The sequence below is a fragment of the Pithys albifrons genome, chromosome 6 (genome assembly GCF_047495875.1).
Source record: "Pithys albifrons albifrons isolate INPA30051 chromosome 6, PitAlb_v1, whole genome shotgun sequence".
In the NCBI taxonomy this organism is placed as follows: domain Eukaryota; kingdom Metazoa; phylum Chordata; class Aves; order Passeriformes; family Thamnophilidae; genus Pithys; species Pithys albifrons.
Genome location: NC_092463.1, coordinates 6084932 through 6101226, shown reverse-complemented (window position 1 = coordinate 6101226; position 16295 = coordinate 6084932). Strand labels below are relative to the sequence as shown.

The 16295-nt window shown below is 42.5% G+C and overlaps 1 protein-coding gene across 1 annotated transcript in view; it reads right to left on the bottom strand.

Annotated features, from left to right (window-relative positions):
* The window catches only part of MNAT1 (MNAT1 component of CDK activating kinase), a 128566-nt gene that overhangs the window by 80492 nt on the left and 31779 nt on the right, over positions 1-16295 (bottom strand). The window contains exons 2-3 of the mRNA XM_071557320.1: positions 8001-8153; positions 6266-6339 (exon numbers count right to left, since the gene is read on the bottom strand). Coding sequence (XP_071413421.1) covers positions 6266-6339; positions 8001-8153 — 227 coding nt within the window. The remainder of the gene's footprint in view (positions 1-6265; positions 6340-8000; positions 8154-16295) is intronic.

Genomic DNA, 16295 nt, shown 5'->3' with positions numbered 1-16295 from the left:
GCTACACATCACCTGCTGTATCTCCATAGCTAAGTGCAGCACTTATCCCTGTGGTCTTGATCTCGTCTCAGGTGGAACCTCTGGGCACTGCCATAATGCAAAAGAGCCACTCAAAGTCCAGCTTCATGGCTTTTGGAAGGAAGTTACCCATTCCAAATGTTTTTGGAGGTTTTTCCTCTCCAAAAGGCATAACATTTTCCTATTTCATATTGTGACAAACATCCACTTTCTGGTTGTAGCAACCTCTCCTTAGCAAAACACATTACTTCAGTCAAAAGTTCGAGTATTTTAATGGAGATTTGACCTCCAAATTTCCAGCCTACAGTTCCCAACTGACAAGCAGTTTAATATTTGAGTTTTAGGGTAGAGAAGAATTGTCATGTGAAAATGCTGGCACACAACCAGTCCAGGGCTCTGCAATGACAGCAGCTGCATGGGAATGTCAGCACTTCCTACAACTTAAATCCACACACCAGCTTTCCAAACTCTTCAATGACGACACAAGAAAGAAATAGCACATGAGACATGCTGTGCTAGCAGGATGCCCAGATGCCACCTTCAGGTGCAAGAGGAGGAGCAAGATGAGATGCCAAATTGCCTTTAGGCTCCTGAACATCTTGAGTAGTTCTCTAAAAATAAACCCAGCAATAAGTTGATGATCTCTGTTTTGCTGCCTCAAACATTCAGGGTTTGATTCTTTACTCCTTTCTCAGTTATCTTTAGTAGGTTCAACCAGTCACAATTTGGTCTGTAAAACCAAAAGACTTAGAACTCATACAGGGCAGGGGAAGCAAGTTTTAAATATGTGCCCGCCTTTACTAAGAAGTACTTACATAAGCGGGGTGTATTTTCCAGTATTTATTAAATATTTTGGTATCTTATAGGAAGTAACATTTCCACATAAGGAATCTACTTCTGCAACAACGTTTGAGAAATCTTCAGCAGCCACCTTAAAAGCCCATTGCTCTGCTCACAGCAAGGTGAAAGACTATTTATTTCCCCTACTGTTTTCCTGCTGTGGCTGGAATCAAACCACAACTCTCAACAGTCAGATCTCCTCTGTCCATCTGATTCTGCTCTGTCACTCAAGGACACTGTAGGACACCAGCAATCAAAGATTCAAACTTCCAGCAACCCCAAAGACCAGAGAAGATTTGTCCCAGTGAATACTGATGTACAGGCATTGATAAGGAACATTATCCTGGTCCTAAGCATCTGCTCCTCAACACTAATTTGCCCACATTTCAAGAGTGAAAATACTGAAGAGCTTTGGTTTGCTGTAATAGTTCTAAAAAACAGTGTAAAAAACTAGTTGGTGAAAAAGTGTAAAAAAATGTAAAAATAGAGTGGAAAGTGTAGCAGTGTAACCTGTCTCTACATGAACACAGTGCCAACAGCTGCCCTTTAATACATGAAAACAGCATCTTCCCTCCAACAATGAGCAGCAGCAGAGCAAACCCTGCTCTTGGACACTGCAGGGCTACCAGTGGCCAACCAGCCGCCCAAACATCTTTCAACATATTTTCTAATAAATTTTTCATGAGCTTCAAACGTCTTTTCATCAATATTCATAGAATACAAGTTCTTGCCATTGTACCCTCACAGTTACAGCTGCCAAGAGTATTTTGCAAGGGACATTAGGCCACGAAAAATAATTAAGATATTATTTCTCTTGTCTCTTGTCCCTTGTTCTCTCCACAAGTTCATTGGCATTTAAAACCAACAAGTACCAAACTAAAGAACACAGTTGCTAATACTTGACATCTTACCTTTTACATAGCCAGGACCATGGAGCACTTTTTTATTTGGTCTGCTTTGAGTTTTGCCAGAAATTTATTTTTAGTATAATTCTTCCCTTTTTCAAAAGCACAAAAAAACCCAAAACCAACCAAACAAACAAAAACCTCCACACTATAAAACTACAAGAACCAGAAAGGGTTAAACATCCCTAACTCATATGCCACACCTACCCTGAAAAAATATTGGTGTAGATGTGAATATGAGTGGCAAAGCAGATGGCTGGTTTGAAAAGGTTTCAAAGAGAAGACAGACTTATTTTTGTCCATGTTGAAATATAGCATAAGCCGATACAAGAGGCCTGAAACCCTTCAGGGAAAAGAAACAGAAGCTGTTTTGTATGCAACAATTATTTATCTACTTATCCATCTCACATTGGTTGGTTTATAAAATGACTTGCCTTGAGACATCTGTTGAAGTGTAACAGGAAGACTATTGTGTTTTTCTGAAAACATTTCATTCTATTTAGGTAAAACTCCCAACTTCTGAAATTCAGCCTCTACAGGGAGACTTTCGCTGCTTTTCAAAACAACAACATTCATTATGCAATTCTACAACAAATGGAAAAATATTTTCCTAGCTATAAAAAAGAAAATGAGAAAAATTTTAATTATATGGCACCGTAATTTGTCCAGAGATGCAGCAGTATGAATGAACATCACTCCACTGCAAGACTCTTAAGCCCATCAAAATTTCCCTGTTTTAGTCTCAGGCTAAAAATTATTAGTATTATTTTGATATGAACAATATTCCTCCCATCCTACAACAAACAACTCCTTAATAATCATCTTCATAAAATCCCAGACAAAGATTGGGATTGGTAGAGGAGGAACTGCTTTGGGTGGAACACTCTGAAGGGAGACACAACCACACCCTCAGCCTCCCTGGGCAGTCCCAGCCTACCGTGGCACCTTCTCCTGGTGCTTCTGATGACTCGTCCCTGCACCTTCAAGAGGGGCAGGAAAGGGGTGAGGTGCAAAAAAGAATAAATTCCAAAAAACATTTCTGTGATTATAACAAAACTATCAGAAACAAAAAAAACCTCACAGATGAGCTGGAAAAGTCTAGTTAGGTATTATTAATTATTACTGTTTGACCTCAGTTGTCTTTTACTGGGTCAGTAGTTTTCCAAAAAATTACCTCAGCCCCATCAGTTTAAGAAAGGCCACTTTGGCTGGAGCAGTGTGAAGTTTTTGTTCAGATGAGATGACTGAAAAGGTTCTTTGATAAAGCTGCCCAACTTCCAGTTGGGTTATTGCCTCTGTCAGGACCAGCCACACCAGCCTTGAGAACACACACACACAGAAGGAAGAAACAAACCACAAAACAATAAACAACACAACCCACAAATGGTTACAGATACCAAAACCTTTCCTATCCAAGGATCACTTGAGAGATAAATGTTCTGAGCAAGACATGTCTCAAGGCAGCCAGAATTGCACAAAATCTTGGAGGAGTAAGGAGACACAGGAACCCAAAGGGCACAAATACAGCAGCTCCTTCCAAGCTGAATGTACTGAATGTTTTTAAAAAGCAATAATTACAGCTAACAATTGTGTTGTGGTAATGCCTGGGGCCTCACTCAGGTACCAGGAAAAGGGTGCCAGGCACATGCTGGGAGGCGGGTCCTGCTCAGGAGAGTTTACACAGTTTAAAAAAAGTAGTACAGAGACACTCTGGGGAAGAAGAAAACCTTTGGAGAAAGAAGAAAACCCGGTAGAAAGAACAAGCAAAATTTACATTATGTCCAGAGACTGCAACTTGTAGCAACACTCTGAGGTTTAATGTTGTTGCTCTCATCATATAACTCATTCACACAAATGATGTCCACACCTTCCCCAAAGGCAGGTTTTAACCCTTTCACTTTATTTTTATTCCTAGTGTTAATGACAACAAACTGTGTTTACAATGTTCTCAAATTGTCCAACTGATTTTTCTTCAGGGGAAAACTCGCTTTAAAATGTGGTTTTTATTTAAAGCCTTGTATAACACATTTTAGCCCAAAGCATTATTTAGTGGCTACATTCTAAACCACTTCAAAAATGTGTTTTGTATAACAGAAATCCTAAAAGGTGACTTCCCTAATGTTTGTTTGACCTTCCCACACACACGCTTCTGCTGTAACACCCAACACTTCTATTTAAATAGGAAAGGTCTGTAGGTGTAACACGCCTGAGATGAAGGGGAAAATGTGTTTCCAGTGAGGTCACATATCACAGCAATGGAATAAGGCAGTGCAATCGCTGCAAATATCTGGAAACACCCCCAGAGTTGTGCCAGGGTCACATACCTATACAGGATGCTTCACTGTCTCTGCTAAGCAATTACTTCATTTAAACCTCGCAACTCGAGAATCAAAACTTTCTAGCAACAAGAAAAGAAGGTAAAGCTGCACCTTGGCCCTTTCCACAGAAAAAAATAAAGTTTGGGGAAGGGGGAGAAAGGGGAAATCCAGTTCTCTGCCTCCCAACCTTCCCAACAGCCTGAACAACCATCACCATCTACTGTCAACCTGCTCTATGTTGGCTCAAGGAAAAACTGCCCGCACAACTGCATCCCTTCCCTCCCTTCTTGCAGCCCAGTTTTTCACATGCACAAACGAGCAGGGAATTCACACACACACACAAATATGAAATAACTACTCTCAGCAGCAAAATGTGAAGTGACCATACAGAGTCAAAGACACCTTTGACACATAACTCATTCACAACATGCACTGGGAGAAGTCACAGTCACACCAGGCACTGCCAGGGGTGAACTCTGCCCAGGAGCACAGCAAGGAAGGGCTCGGGGGCAGCAAGATGTGTGCAAAGGGCTTTGTCACCAGGGAGAGAACAGGGCTTGAACTCTTGCCTAAAGTAGTGCTGTTCAGGATCTGTCTGGAGTTAGTAGGTCATACATGAACCCTCTGACAGTGAAAATTAAGAGCCTTCTGCTTGTGCCCTTTCTTTCCTCTCATCATAAGGCTGCTGCATGAAGGAACCAAGAGTTAATCAGACTTCCTATTCCTTCTGGTATTTTAGATGTCCCTCTCAGGCAACTGACTCCAATTCCTAATGACTCCATCAAGCCACTTCATGATGTGTTTGCAGGGCCAATACAATTATTGGCAAATTCACTCTTTTTCACAAGGTTACCAAGACCAGCCAGATTTCTGCTGCTTCTAAACCAAGTTCCCAGTGCAGGCTTTGGAACCATTTGAAATGTAACCACCTAATCCCCAGAGCTGAAGAATCACAATGTCCTGCACAAAGTCATGAGTTTCAGGCAACACTTCAAATCCCTTTTTGCAGATGCTGAAAACCCCTGCAATGGCAGCAAGTGGGGAAGCTGCATTTAATGCCACATAAATAAGGAGCAATTTTCCTTTCTATGAGCACGCAGATTCAGGATCTTCTGGCCAAGTTGCAACCATCCTTTCTGCTCATTCTCTCCTTCCCCCATACCATCCAAAAAAATATACAAACAGAACTCCACCCACATCATCTCATCCAGATATCTGGACCCACATGAGTGTGACTGGTGTTTCCCAGCCACAGTTTGGCTCTCCAGGCTCAGCCTTGCGATGCCAACAAAAACATGACACATCACTCACAGCAATAAGTGTATTGGACACATTTCTACAAAACACCACAGTGCAAAGAGGAGCAAGGGCTCCTTTGAGAAACTTAAGGGGAGTGGCATCTCCATGTTTTTCTTCAAATCACATTCACTGCCCTTCCTGCATGCTCTAAGGTCACTTCTTCTTCTTCCAGGCCAAAAAAAAGAGAAAAGCCCCAGAAGCTCATAAAAACCAAGAAACAAACCATTTAGGAGTCACTCCTTTGAATGCATCCTTGTTTTTTTAAGCAAAATCCATCACTCCACCATAAATCAAAAGTCACCCTAAGAAGAAAATAAACTCTGTTCATAACATTGTCCCTTCCCAAAGGGCAAAGTTCTGCTTCAGCTAATCCAAGGAGAAAGAAATCAACGTCTGTTCCGAAATCCTCTCCTTCTGCACAGCTACATAAAATGCTACCACAGTGGTATGTAAGGTCATCAGCTTCAAAGCAGCCTCAACTACTGTACTTGCAGAAGCAGAAATGATGAAAGACACCATATGGCTTCTGTCATGGTAGATAAAGCTAATGGAAGCATATAATGAAAATTTCAGTTTCTCCTCTCTTTGTTTAATCTTTGCCAATACAGCACTGACAGTCCCCTGCAAGCCTTTCTCTTCCAGCTATAAAGCACTGCTTCCTCTTTCGATTGTCTTCTTCCTCTGGCAGATAAAAAGTTTTACTTAACGATGTCCTACAGTTAAGCAAATATGATTAAAAGTGTGCAGAAAAATTAATTAGATAAAAATGTGATACTATGATAAATCCTATTACAGAAACTCAACTTAGACATTCTCATAGGCAGAAGATAAAAGCACTTGGTCTCATGAGCACAGCACATCAAAACTGTAAGCATTAAGACTTACCAATTTCTTCTATTTCTTCCAAGAAATCGTTATATTCATCTAAAGTGGGAAAGTCTTCCTCTCTTTTGTTATATCTTTGAGAGAAGAAAAACAAATATTTATATACAACACACAAAGATGCAATTTCCATTCAACAAGGCTCTTCCTGCAAGCTGATTAAGTATTGATCTAGTTTTATCAACTCTGTGCTTTGTGGCTCCCAACCTGACCAACATACAGAGTCTTTAATGGGACAGAGAAGTGCCTGTTCCAAAGGAAAGGAGCCAGCCCAGCATAAATCAGAGCTATCTTTGCCTACTGTTTGCAGACTCCTTTTCCAGGGTTACAGGTAAACATGAGCACAGAGGCCAAGACAGAGCAATTCCCAGCCAACCTCTTAACAAAGGCAGAGACAACAGTAACACCCACAGGAAAAAAAAAGCTTTTCTAGAAGCATCAGAAAAGGGAGTTTGGCTTTGTGCCAACAACAGAAAGCAGATGTCAGCAGCAAACTGAAAATGCTACACAATTATCTCATTTCATATCAATAGACCATTCCAGGACTCATATTCACCTTTTCATAGCTGGAAAGAGTAAAAAGATGAAGGGACAATTGGCTAAAACATGGACAGCCTCTGAAAGTCAAGACATGCAGACTTTCTTCCCAAGAAAATAGAAGGCTGAGATTCTGCCTTCTCTGTGGACCATGACACCCAGGAGTATAAAAACCTAATTCCAAGAACTCAGGCCAAATTCCAGTTTTGGGGCATGTTTTTCTGCCTCACAAAAACTAATCTGGCAAATCCAAGCAAGCCAAGCATTCTCCAGTGTTTTCTCTTCTAACTAAACTTCATTCCATGTTGAGTCAACTCAGTTGACTTCATTCCAGTTCGACTTCTGTTAACTTTAGCAGACTTTAAAATCCAACATCAAAATTATTATTGCTTTCCACATCAGCAACTTGGTATTCAGTGACACACTTTCTCCACATCTCAGCAACAACAGATGATGCCTTTAGTATTGTACTAATCTTAGATAAAGCCTGCCAACCTTACAATTTACCTGTACTTCCATTTTTGCACACAGAACTCCCTCTGGCTTTGTTACATTTCAGTAGACCCTCCTCTAACAAAACACCAACTGGCTCCCTTATTTTCCCTATAAAATGCTGTCTCTTGGCCACAAGGAGGGAGATGCAATTTCAGACCACATTTATCTCAATTCCAAGAGCTTTCAAATCTGCCTGACAGACCAGGAACACCAGGCTTGTGTGGAATCATTTCCACTAACAACTGCTGTGTGAAGTTAAAAACAATGTGAACTCTCTTTTGCCCATTTTGGTTTTGAAGGGAACCAGCCTTCAGCTCTCAAAACAGGTCCCCAGGGAACCAAACAACCAAGGTCCTGTTTCTTGCCCTGCTCCCATGTTCACTCCCTCCAAGGGAAAGCAGCTGTACTCCTCAGCATCTCATCTTCTCCATTTAGGAGCCAAGCCTTGGCCAAAGGAGGCCACAGAGAAACACCCAACACTTTCCAATGCTAAGAAGGAATCTCTTAAGGCTAAATTGAGATTTCAGCTCTCAGTTGCTGCACAAAATTGGATTCTCTGAAATCCCTCCATGATAAATGGAGTCAAGTTTTATGGTTTGACACTTTAAAAAAAATCTCTCCTCTGTATTACTGGAGAAGTGAATTTCTTAAAACTTTGATCTATGAAATACTTCCACCTTCAGTTCTTTTAACTGGTGACACTCACATTTTCAGCACTTTCTTCCGAATTTCCACTTCCTTGTCAACAGCAGGGTCCTCAAAGAGCTGCACCCTGAAGTTGCTCTTCCGCAGGGGGGTGTTGCACTCGTGGCAGTTCCCAGCCCCTCTCACGAACAGCAGCTCCACGCAGCTCTCACATCTGGGGGAGAAAGAAGGGGTATAAAGGCAGACAGATGTTAATCAGGAACTGCAATAGAGGACTGCCCCCTGTTTTTGCTGTTTGCACAGTGAATCCCCCCTGGATTTCAGCATTTCTGCAGCACCCAGGTATGGCAGGAGCCCAGGGTGGCTGAATAGAAACAACCTCAGCAGCACAAACACATTTATCCTCCCTGCCCCAACAACTCTGCTGGGACTGAAAGTTAATCCAAACACAGCGATGGGGTCTGTGTGGAGGGGAAGGTTGTTTATTGACACCATCAAACCCATTTTGCAGGGACCACACTGCCATATCTCACTTGCTCTAAGCACCACCTTGCTGCACAAACAGCCCTGTTTGTTTGCTTGGTGTCACAGTGCAAGGGACAATTCAGCACAAGCACGGACACAAACCTTGCCCACAGCCTCCCAGGCACCCACCAGTACCATGGACAAACCACCATAACAAACCTGAGCTGCACTCCAGCCCAGCAAAGCTAAAAGAATCAAAATACCATTTCATAGAATCACAGAAGCAATTGGGTTGGAAAAGATCTCCAAGATCACCAAGTCCAACCCTTGCTCCAACTCCAGTCCCACCCTTGCTCCAACTCCAGTCCCTTTACCAGATCATGGCACTCAGTGCCACGGCCAATCTCACTTTAAAAACCTCCAGGGATGGGGAATCCACCCCCTCTCTGGGCAGCCCATTCCAATGCCTGAGCACTCTCTCTGTAAAGAAGTTTTTTCTGATCTCCAACTTCAATTTCCCCTGGCACAGCTTGAGCCCGTGCCCCCTTGTCCTATTGCTGAGTGCCTGGGAGAAGAGACCAACCCCCACCTGGCCAGAACTTCCCTTCAGGGAGTTCTAGACAGTGCTGAGGTCACCTCTGAGCCTCCTCTTCTCCAGGCTAAACACCCCCAGCTCCCTCAGCCTCTCCCCATTGCACTTGTGCTCCAGTCCCTTCTCCAGCCTCGTTGCTCTTCTCTGGCCCCACTCCAGCCCCTCAAGATCCTTCCTGAACAGTCAGCAACCAGCATTACACAGCTCACCTGAGCCTTCCAGCAATACTTTTAAACTTGCACATAAAATAAACTTTACACAGAGGCTGCACAGAAATAATGCAAAAACACCTTTCTGCTTTTATTTCTTTTGCCTCAATGAAGATTTCATATTTTAACATCATGCCTGCTGACCAGTCAGTTGGCATTTAATAAAGGGGAGAACACACAACGTAGAAGCCAATTTTTAAAAAATTACTTGAGTAGGAATAGTGTACAAATTTCTAGCAGAGGACAACACCTGCTGCAGTCATTTCCTACTGCTGGGGAGGCAAAGGAGAGCCTATTTATAGCTTTGCTCTGTTGAAGCCAAAACAGTCCTACATTAAGGGCTGTGTTGTACCTTCAGAAAGCAGCACAAAAGCTAAACAAGTTAAGAGAAAGAACACTGACATGGCTGCAAAGGATCTTAAACAAAACTTTCACTCTGCTGACCTATCCCCAACTAAACTGGTTCCAGTCCTTGCAGAGGCAGAGCTGGGGAGAGCCAACCAGTTTTACCCAGCTTCTGTTTTCAAGATTAGAAAATGCAAAACAAACACAATTGTATCGCAGAATTAAAAAAAAAAAAGGTGTTTCTTTTTTGTTGTCTACACAAGGAGAACTACAGCTTCAAAATGCATCTCACACTGCAGCTGCCAATGTTAAAGAGCAAACCTTGAATTTATCTGGGCATTCTCCTGCTCCAGAATTCCATCAGTTAGAAAACAAAGTGTATTTGTAAACACAAGTTGTCTGGTAAGGGAAAGATCAAACTTCATCACGCTAGGCCTGAAATTCAGAAGTTGCTGGGACATGGACTCTAGAAAATAGTGAAAAATTAATATAATGAATATAATGAAAACAATGTAGATTTCCACTACAGAAGAAGCAACATTAAAGCAGGCAAGGCAGGGGAAAGTTTTCTCTTGCCTCCCCCAACCTGTCCATGCATGAAGTCCTGACATAAGGACAGTTTCACTGTCTCTTTCGTTTTGGCAGCTCAGGCTGTTTATGCATCTCTCTCAACACAGCAGCCAGAGCACAGAAAAACCTCTGTCTCTCTTTCCTAAGTTATAGAAAAAGGAGTGTAAACCCACAGAACTCAGCAGGTGGATCCTAGTGCAGGTGTCTGCATTGGTTTTTTATCATGGTATTGCCCAAGCACCAACACAACAGGGGATTCACATGCAGGATATCACACACTGACAGGAGTACCTGAAATTACTTCACTCTCCCCTTCCCTAAATCAACATTTCAAGTTTACACAGGACTTGTCTATGGAAAAAATCCCTTCTTGGAAAACCACAAGTGCTTCAATGCCTTCCCAAACTGAAACCACTGTTTCTAGGGCTGGAAAACAGCTTTCCATACATAAAAAGATGAGTCAACACCTCACTATGGGAATCCCACATCAAGTGATCACATTCTCACTCACTCATGCACATCCACCCTTATTTTTATTTGTAGATAATTCCTTCTGAACTCAAAGGGGGCTCTATGGGACAAGTCAAGGGCAGCCCTGGATTCTACCCATATCCTGCTCCTCTCCAGACAGGACAGGTTTAACACAGAGAGTGAGATCCCAAGCTTCCCTCCAGGCAGGTCTGCCATTCTTGCCCCTACGAACTGCACCCACCCTGCCAGCGATGGCAACATTTGGTCACACATTTCCATCTGATCCTTGAGGAAGGAAAAAAGCCCTTTCCCAAATCCCACTCAAAGGAGTTCCTTTTGATTTTGCTGCAGACTGCAAAAGTCAGAGCACATGCCAACACCAGGGAGGCAGACTTCTATAAAGGTGGATTTAATTAATTATTTCAAGGCATAAAATGAAGATTTCAAAATGGGACTTGAAAAAATTTTATCATGCACTGCAAAATCTGAAAATACAGCACATTTTTTCTGTGTGGTTTAACTTTTATTCAAGATATGGAGCAATTTCTGTGACCTCAGGAAAGGTACCCAACTCAAGAAACAGCCAGACATCCCAGGAAAGCAGAGGGACACCCCAATATCACAGCTCCTCATGGCACACAGACCACCTCAATTCAGGAGGTCCCTGCATTTCTTTGCAAGTCTAACTCTTCCCTGTTGGCCTTAGTGTAAAGACAGTTGACTATGGAAGCAGGACATCATCCAGTGAATCCTTCACTGGCAAACATCATAAATGGCTTCCCCCAAAGCATCAAAAGATCTGATTAATTCACCTTTACATGGCCACATTTTCCTAAATTAGGAGCCTTAAACTGGCAATTTTTCCTATGCATGTGTATTACAAATACATACATGCAACATGTAGAAACTACCAATGGCAATTGTTCATCTTAAAAATCAGGTCTGTATATTGGTTCAATACTGGAGAGTGGAGCTTCACATGAGATCTAAACAAACACTCAGCGTGTGATGCTGCTGATTCTCCTCCTCGCAGTCAGGTTGCACAGCCCCTGCAATCTGTATTCTACCTCACACACTCACTAAAGCATTTCATACCTTTTGGATTTGAGATTTTATTCTGAGGAATAGATAACAACAATGAAGATAACCAATAGAAAACATCCAAGGAGTTATATGTGCACAGACAATAGGGAAGACTATTAGTAATACCACAAACAAAAGCCATCCCGACACCCCCAGGGACAATGAAGTCTCCTGGTCTTTGACACCAGGAAAATAACCATCAGTATTTCTCCCTCTCATTTCCATGGACACTGGTTTGATCTGTCCTGCTCTTCTCTATCATCCCCATGAAATATTAAACAAAAGACTCAGTCTCCAAGCAGTCTAGAACAATACCACATTTTTGAGAAAGCAAACGATAAAGTATTAAGATAATTTGGCACCATCAGTGCACAAACAGCACTATGTGCCCTCATGTCAGTGTTCATGGACATCAGGACCAAGATCATGCTAAAAGTGTTTTTGGTACATTGCAGAAAACAAGCAGAGGTTTCTCTCCAGAAAACTGTTAAGATATTTATCAACTAAATTACACTTACTGGAACTAATTGTTTGTTTTGGACAGAGTGTCTTCAAAGGGTACAAGATTTGTGCCCAGTCCTGCATTCCCCACCCAAGCACACATTCCCCTCCTGGAGGGATGGTGGCAGAAGCCTCTGGGACACTGAGCAGATGAAAATGGCTCACAACATCAGCACAGCTCGATGGTGCTGCTCACTGTTCTAGCCTGGCTGGCAAGGGAGCAAACAAAACAGAAAAAAGGAAGAGCTGTTTTCACAAGCAGGAGTACAAGATATACTCTCCTCTAAAATTGTAGATTCTGCTGAGCATTACAAAAATTTGCAGGGCTTTAGATATGCAGCCATGAATCATTTCTGAAAAAAAGAAATCTTTATGGCTTTTGCTGTTGACTAGGAATATTACAGAATGAGTTACTACCCTTCCTTACAAAGCCCTTTTTTAGTAGATACACTCATCAAACAGTATCAAATACTTGGAATCTCTAAGCCCTCTTTCTTCAGCTTTTATAACAAAGATGTTTCTATTAAGTAACTCACAACACAAATTATCCTCTCCACTATGAAAAAATAGTTTAGATTAAAAAATAATAACAGTATTCAATATATAGCCAAGACCTGAACCACAAACAAGTGGTGTGGAAAGAATCAGCAAAAGTGACTCGTTTTCACTTGTTCCTCAATTTTGATGTCAGAGGGAAATTTAGTTACAGAATAACTTGATTTATGGCAAGGGAACACTGAAAACCAAAAGAAAACACACACAGGAGAAAGCTTACAGAACAACATCTAGATTTTTAAATCAGAGATGTTTCTAGAAATATTCCCAAGCTTTTTGCTTAGCTTGGGTTAGGCAATTCCACGTTCTCCAACAAAGATTCTTAAACTAAGACAAAAATGGCCCAATTTGAATGGAGCAACTGCCAAACCTGTTTATTTCACAACATTCAGTACATTTAACAAATCCTTATAACCCACAGTGGGTTTTGCTGCATACACAAGAGCTCAGCAACTATTTGCAGTTGGTCACTGCCTAAAAGGCAGGTTCTTCCTACAGTCTGTGGTAATGATGACCTCAAAAAAACCAAAGAACTGAGTAAAAGCAATTTTTTCCCATGTTACAGGTTAGGGAACAAAAGCAGAGGGAAGAGAAAGAAGAGTGACTGAGATAAAGGAGCTTACAAGACAAGTAACTCCCATATGAAGAGAGAGTTAGGGACAAAAGTCTTTTCCTTTTCACACCTCAGCTTCAGGAATTCACGAATCCTCATTAAAGTGCTTGGAGAAGCTGCTGGCTGTGTGTTTTGGGTCATGTCTTCTCTGACTGCCAAATACAAGAGGGAGTTGGGAAAAACTGATACCAATGAAGGGAAGTTCTAGCCAGGTGGGTGTTGGACTCTTCTCCCAGGCACTCAGCAATAGGACAAGGGGGCACGATGGGCTCAAGCTCTGCCAGGGGAAATTGAAGTTGGAGGGCAGAAATAAATTCTTTGCAGAGAGAGTCATCAGGCATTGGAATGGCCTGCCCAGAGAGGGGGTGGATTCCCCATCCCTGGAGGTTTTTAAAGTGAGACTAGACGTGGCACTGAGTGTCATGACCTGGTAAAGGGACTGGAGTTGAACCAAGGGTTCAACTTGATGATCTCGAAGGTCTTTTCCAACCCAATCAATTCTATGACTCCATGATTCAATTACTCTTTCCCTTGTTCTTGTTCAGATTCTGTGAAGTCCTACCAGTGGGGAGGGATTTTGACTTTCTCACCTTATGAGAAAACACTTTCAGCATGCTCTCAAAATCTCACCTGGATGAAAACACCACAATGGGTCTTGTCTTCAACTAGTAGGCCAACAGGTCCCATAAGCATCTCATGTACCACATAGAGACCACAGCTCATTATGGCAATAAACACATCTCAGCTTTCAGGCAGAAATCACAACTCTGTCAATTTGTAGATATGAATTTTGGGGTTTTAAACACTCTTGATAAGCTCTTTGCAGTTGTCTGCAGCTCCCTTCTCTTCAGCCCACAGTCACACACACTGCAACACAAAATCTCAGAGATTACTTTGCTAACATTTCATTTTTTTTCAGAAGTATCAAAACTCCAGAGAGCTGATCAGAACCCTCTCCTTTAAGCAACAAAGCAAAACCAAAAAGAGACTCCGGTACTCTGCCTGTATCTGTGTTATGTCAGTTCTCAGTGTCATCTGCCAAGCTGCTGAGAACACAATCCTGCTTTTAGACTATTTATATCTTTTGGGAAAACTGTGCATGCACAAACTTCTGTTTCATTTTTGTTCTGTCAGATGAGTTCTGATCCACATTGCAGGAAGGAGGAGGTTAAATGAGCCCAGACATCTCAAAAATCTGGGAGACAGCCACAGTTAACTCTATTTTCCAAACACCCATGTACATACCCTACTATATAGACCAGTTCATCTCAGCTGCACTCACCAGAAAGAAAGCAGACCAGGTAGTGGTTGAACTACAGCCTTGACTCACTAGCATTTTGAGGGGGAAGAAAAGACATACTGATTCAATTAATAATAAAAAAGAAACATTTCCACCACCCATTGTTTTTCAACATCACCATTTCAAGTGGCTTGGACCTGACAAGAGAGTTTGCAGCAGGCGGAAACTTAACTCACATTTATCCAGTACAGATGAGCTTTTCTTCCCTTGAAAAAAAAACTAAACGTTTTATAGTATTAACTCTGGATAGAATAGAGAAAACATTTCTATAGGTATTTAAATAAAAATGATTGTTTATGAGATACTACTGCCTAGTCAATTAAGGACAAAATCATAAAAACATGTCCAGTCTTACAGCACTTGGTCAAACAACAGCCCAGTACTTGACAGGCCAATTCCTGACACTTCAAGAGCAGCTGTGTGGCATTGAGAAATAAGTGCTTGCACAATGACAGGCACACCAAAACCGACCTAGAATTTACCCAATGTACCAGGAACAACTACTCCAGATCCATTATGTTCTACTGGGCAAACATATGCAGTAAAATAATAATTCAACTGTGTCAATAACCTTTTTATTATGATTTATGCTCTTCGCATGAGAACTCTGCAAGTTCTCAGCAAACACCAAACTGGGAAGCGATGGGGATCGGCAGCTGCCACAGCACACCTGAACTCAAGGGACAATTACGAAATTTCTTCCATCTGTCTAAATGGCAGAAATTGCAGTTTTTATGATTCAGCTCAACACTGCCCATTGTCTCACAAGACAAACACACTTATCATTTAGAAGTTACAGAGCTCCATACAAGACATAAATCATAGAATCGACTAGTTTGGAAAAGACCTCCGACATCATCAAGTCCAACCCTTGGGCCAACTCCAGTCCCTTTATCAGATCATGGCACTCAGTGCCACGGCCAAGCTCACCTTAAAAACCTCCAGGGATGGGGAATCCACCCCCTCTCTGGGCAGCCCATTCCAATGCCTGAGCACTCTCTCTGCAAAGACTTTTTTTTCTGATCTCCAACTTCAATTTCCCCTGGCAGAGCTTGAGCCCGTGCCCCCTTGTCCTATTGCTGAGTGCCTGGGAGAAGAGACCAACCCCCAACTGACCAGAACTTCCCTTCAGGGAGTTCCAGACAGTGCTGAGGTCACCTCTGAGCCTCCTCTTCTCCAGGCTAAACACCCCCAGCTCCCTCAGCCTCTCCCCACAGCACTTGTGCTCCAGTCCCTTCTCCAGCCTCGTTGCTCTTCTCTGGCCCCTCTCCAGCCCCTCAATCCCTTTCCCGAACTGAGGGGCCCAGAACTGAACACAACACTCAAGGTGTGGCCTCCCCAACGCAGAGTCCAGGGGAAGGGTCACTGCCCTGGGCCTGCTGGCCATGCTATTTTTGATCCAGGCCAGGGTCCCATTGGCCTTCTTGGCCACCTGGGCACACTGTTGGCTCATGTTGAGCTTCCTGTCAATTAGTGTTGCTCCCTTCTCCATAAAGCCCCACACCAGGGCTGACAGATCTTTCCAACCCGAGCGCTCTGAGCATTCACTGACTGTCGTACCAAACACCTGCATAGGCCACAAATTGCACTGGGGGAAAAATAAAACATGGACAACAGAAAATAAACACTTTGGGGACACACAACAGTCAGGG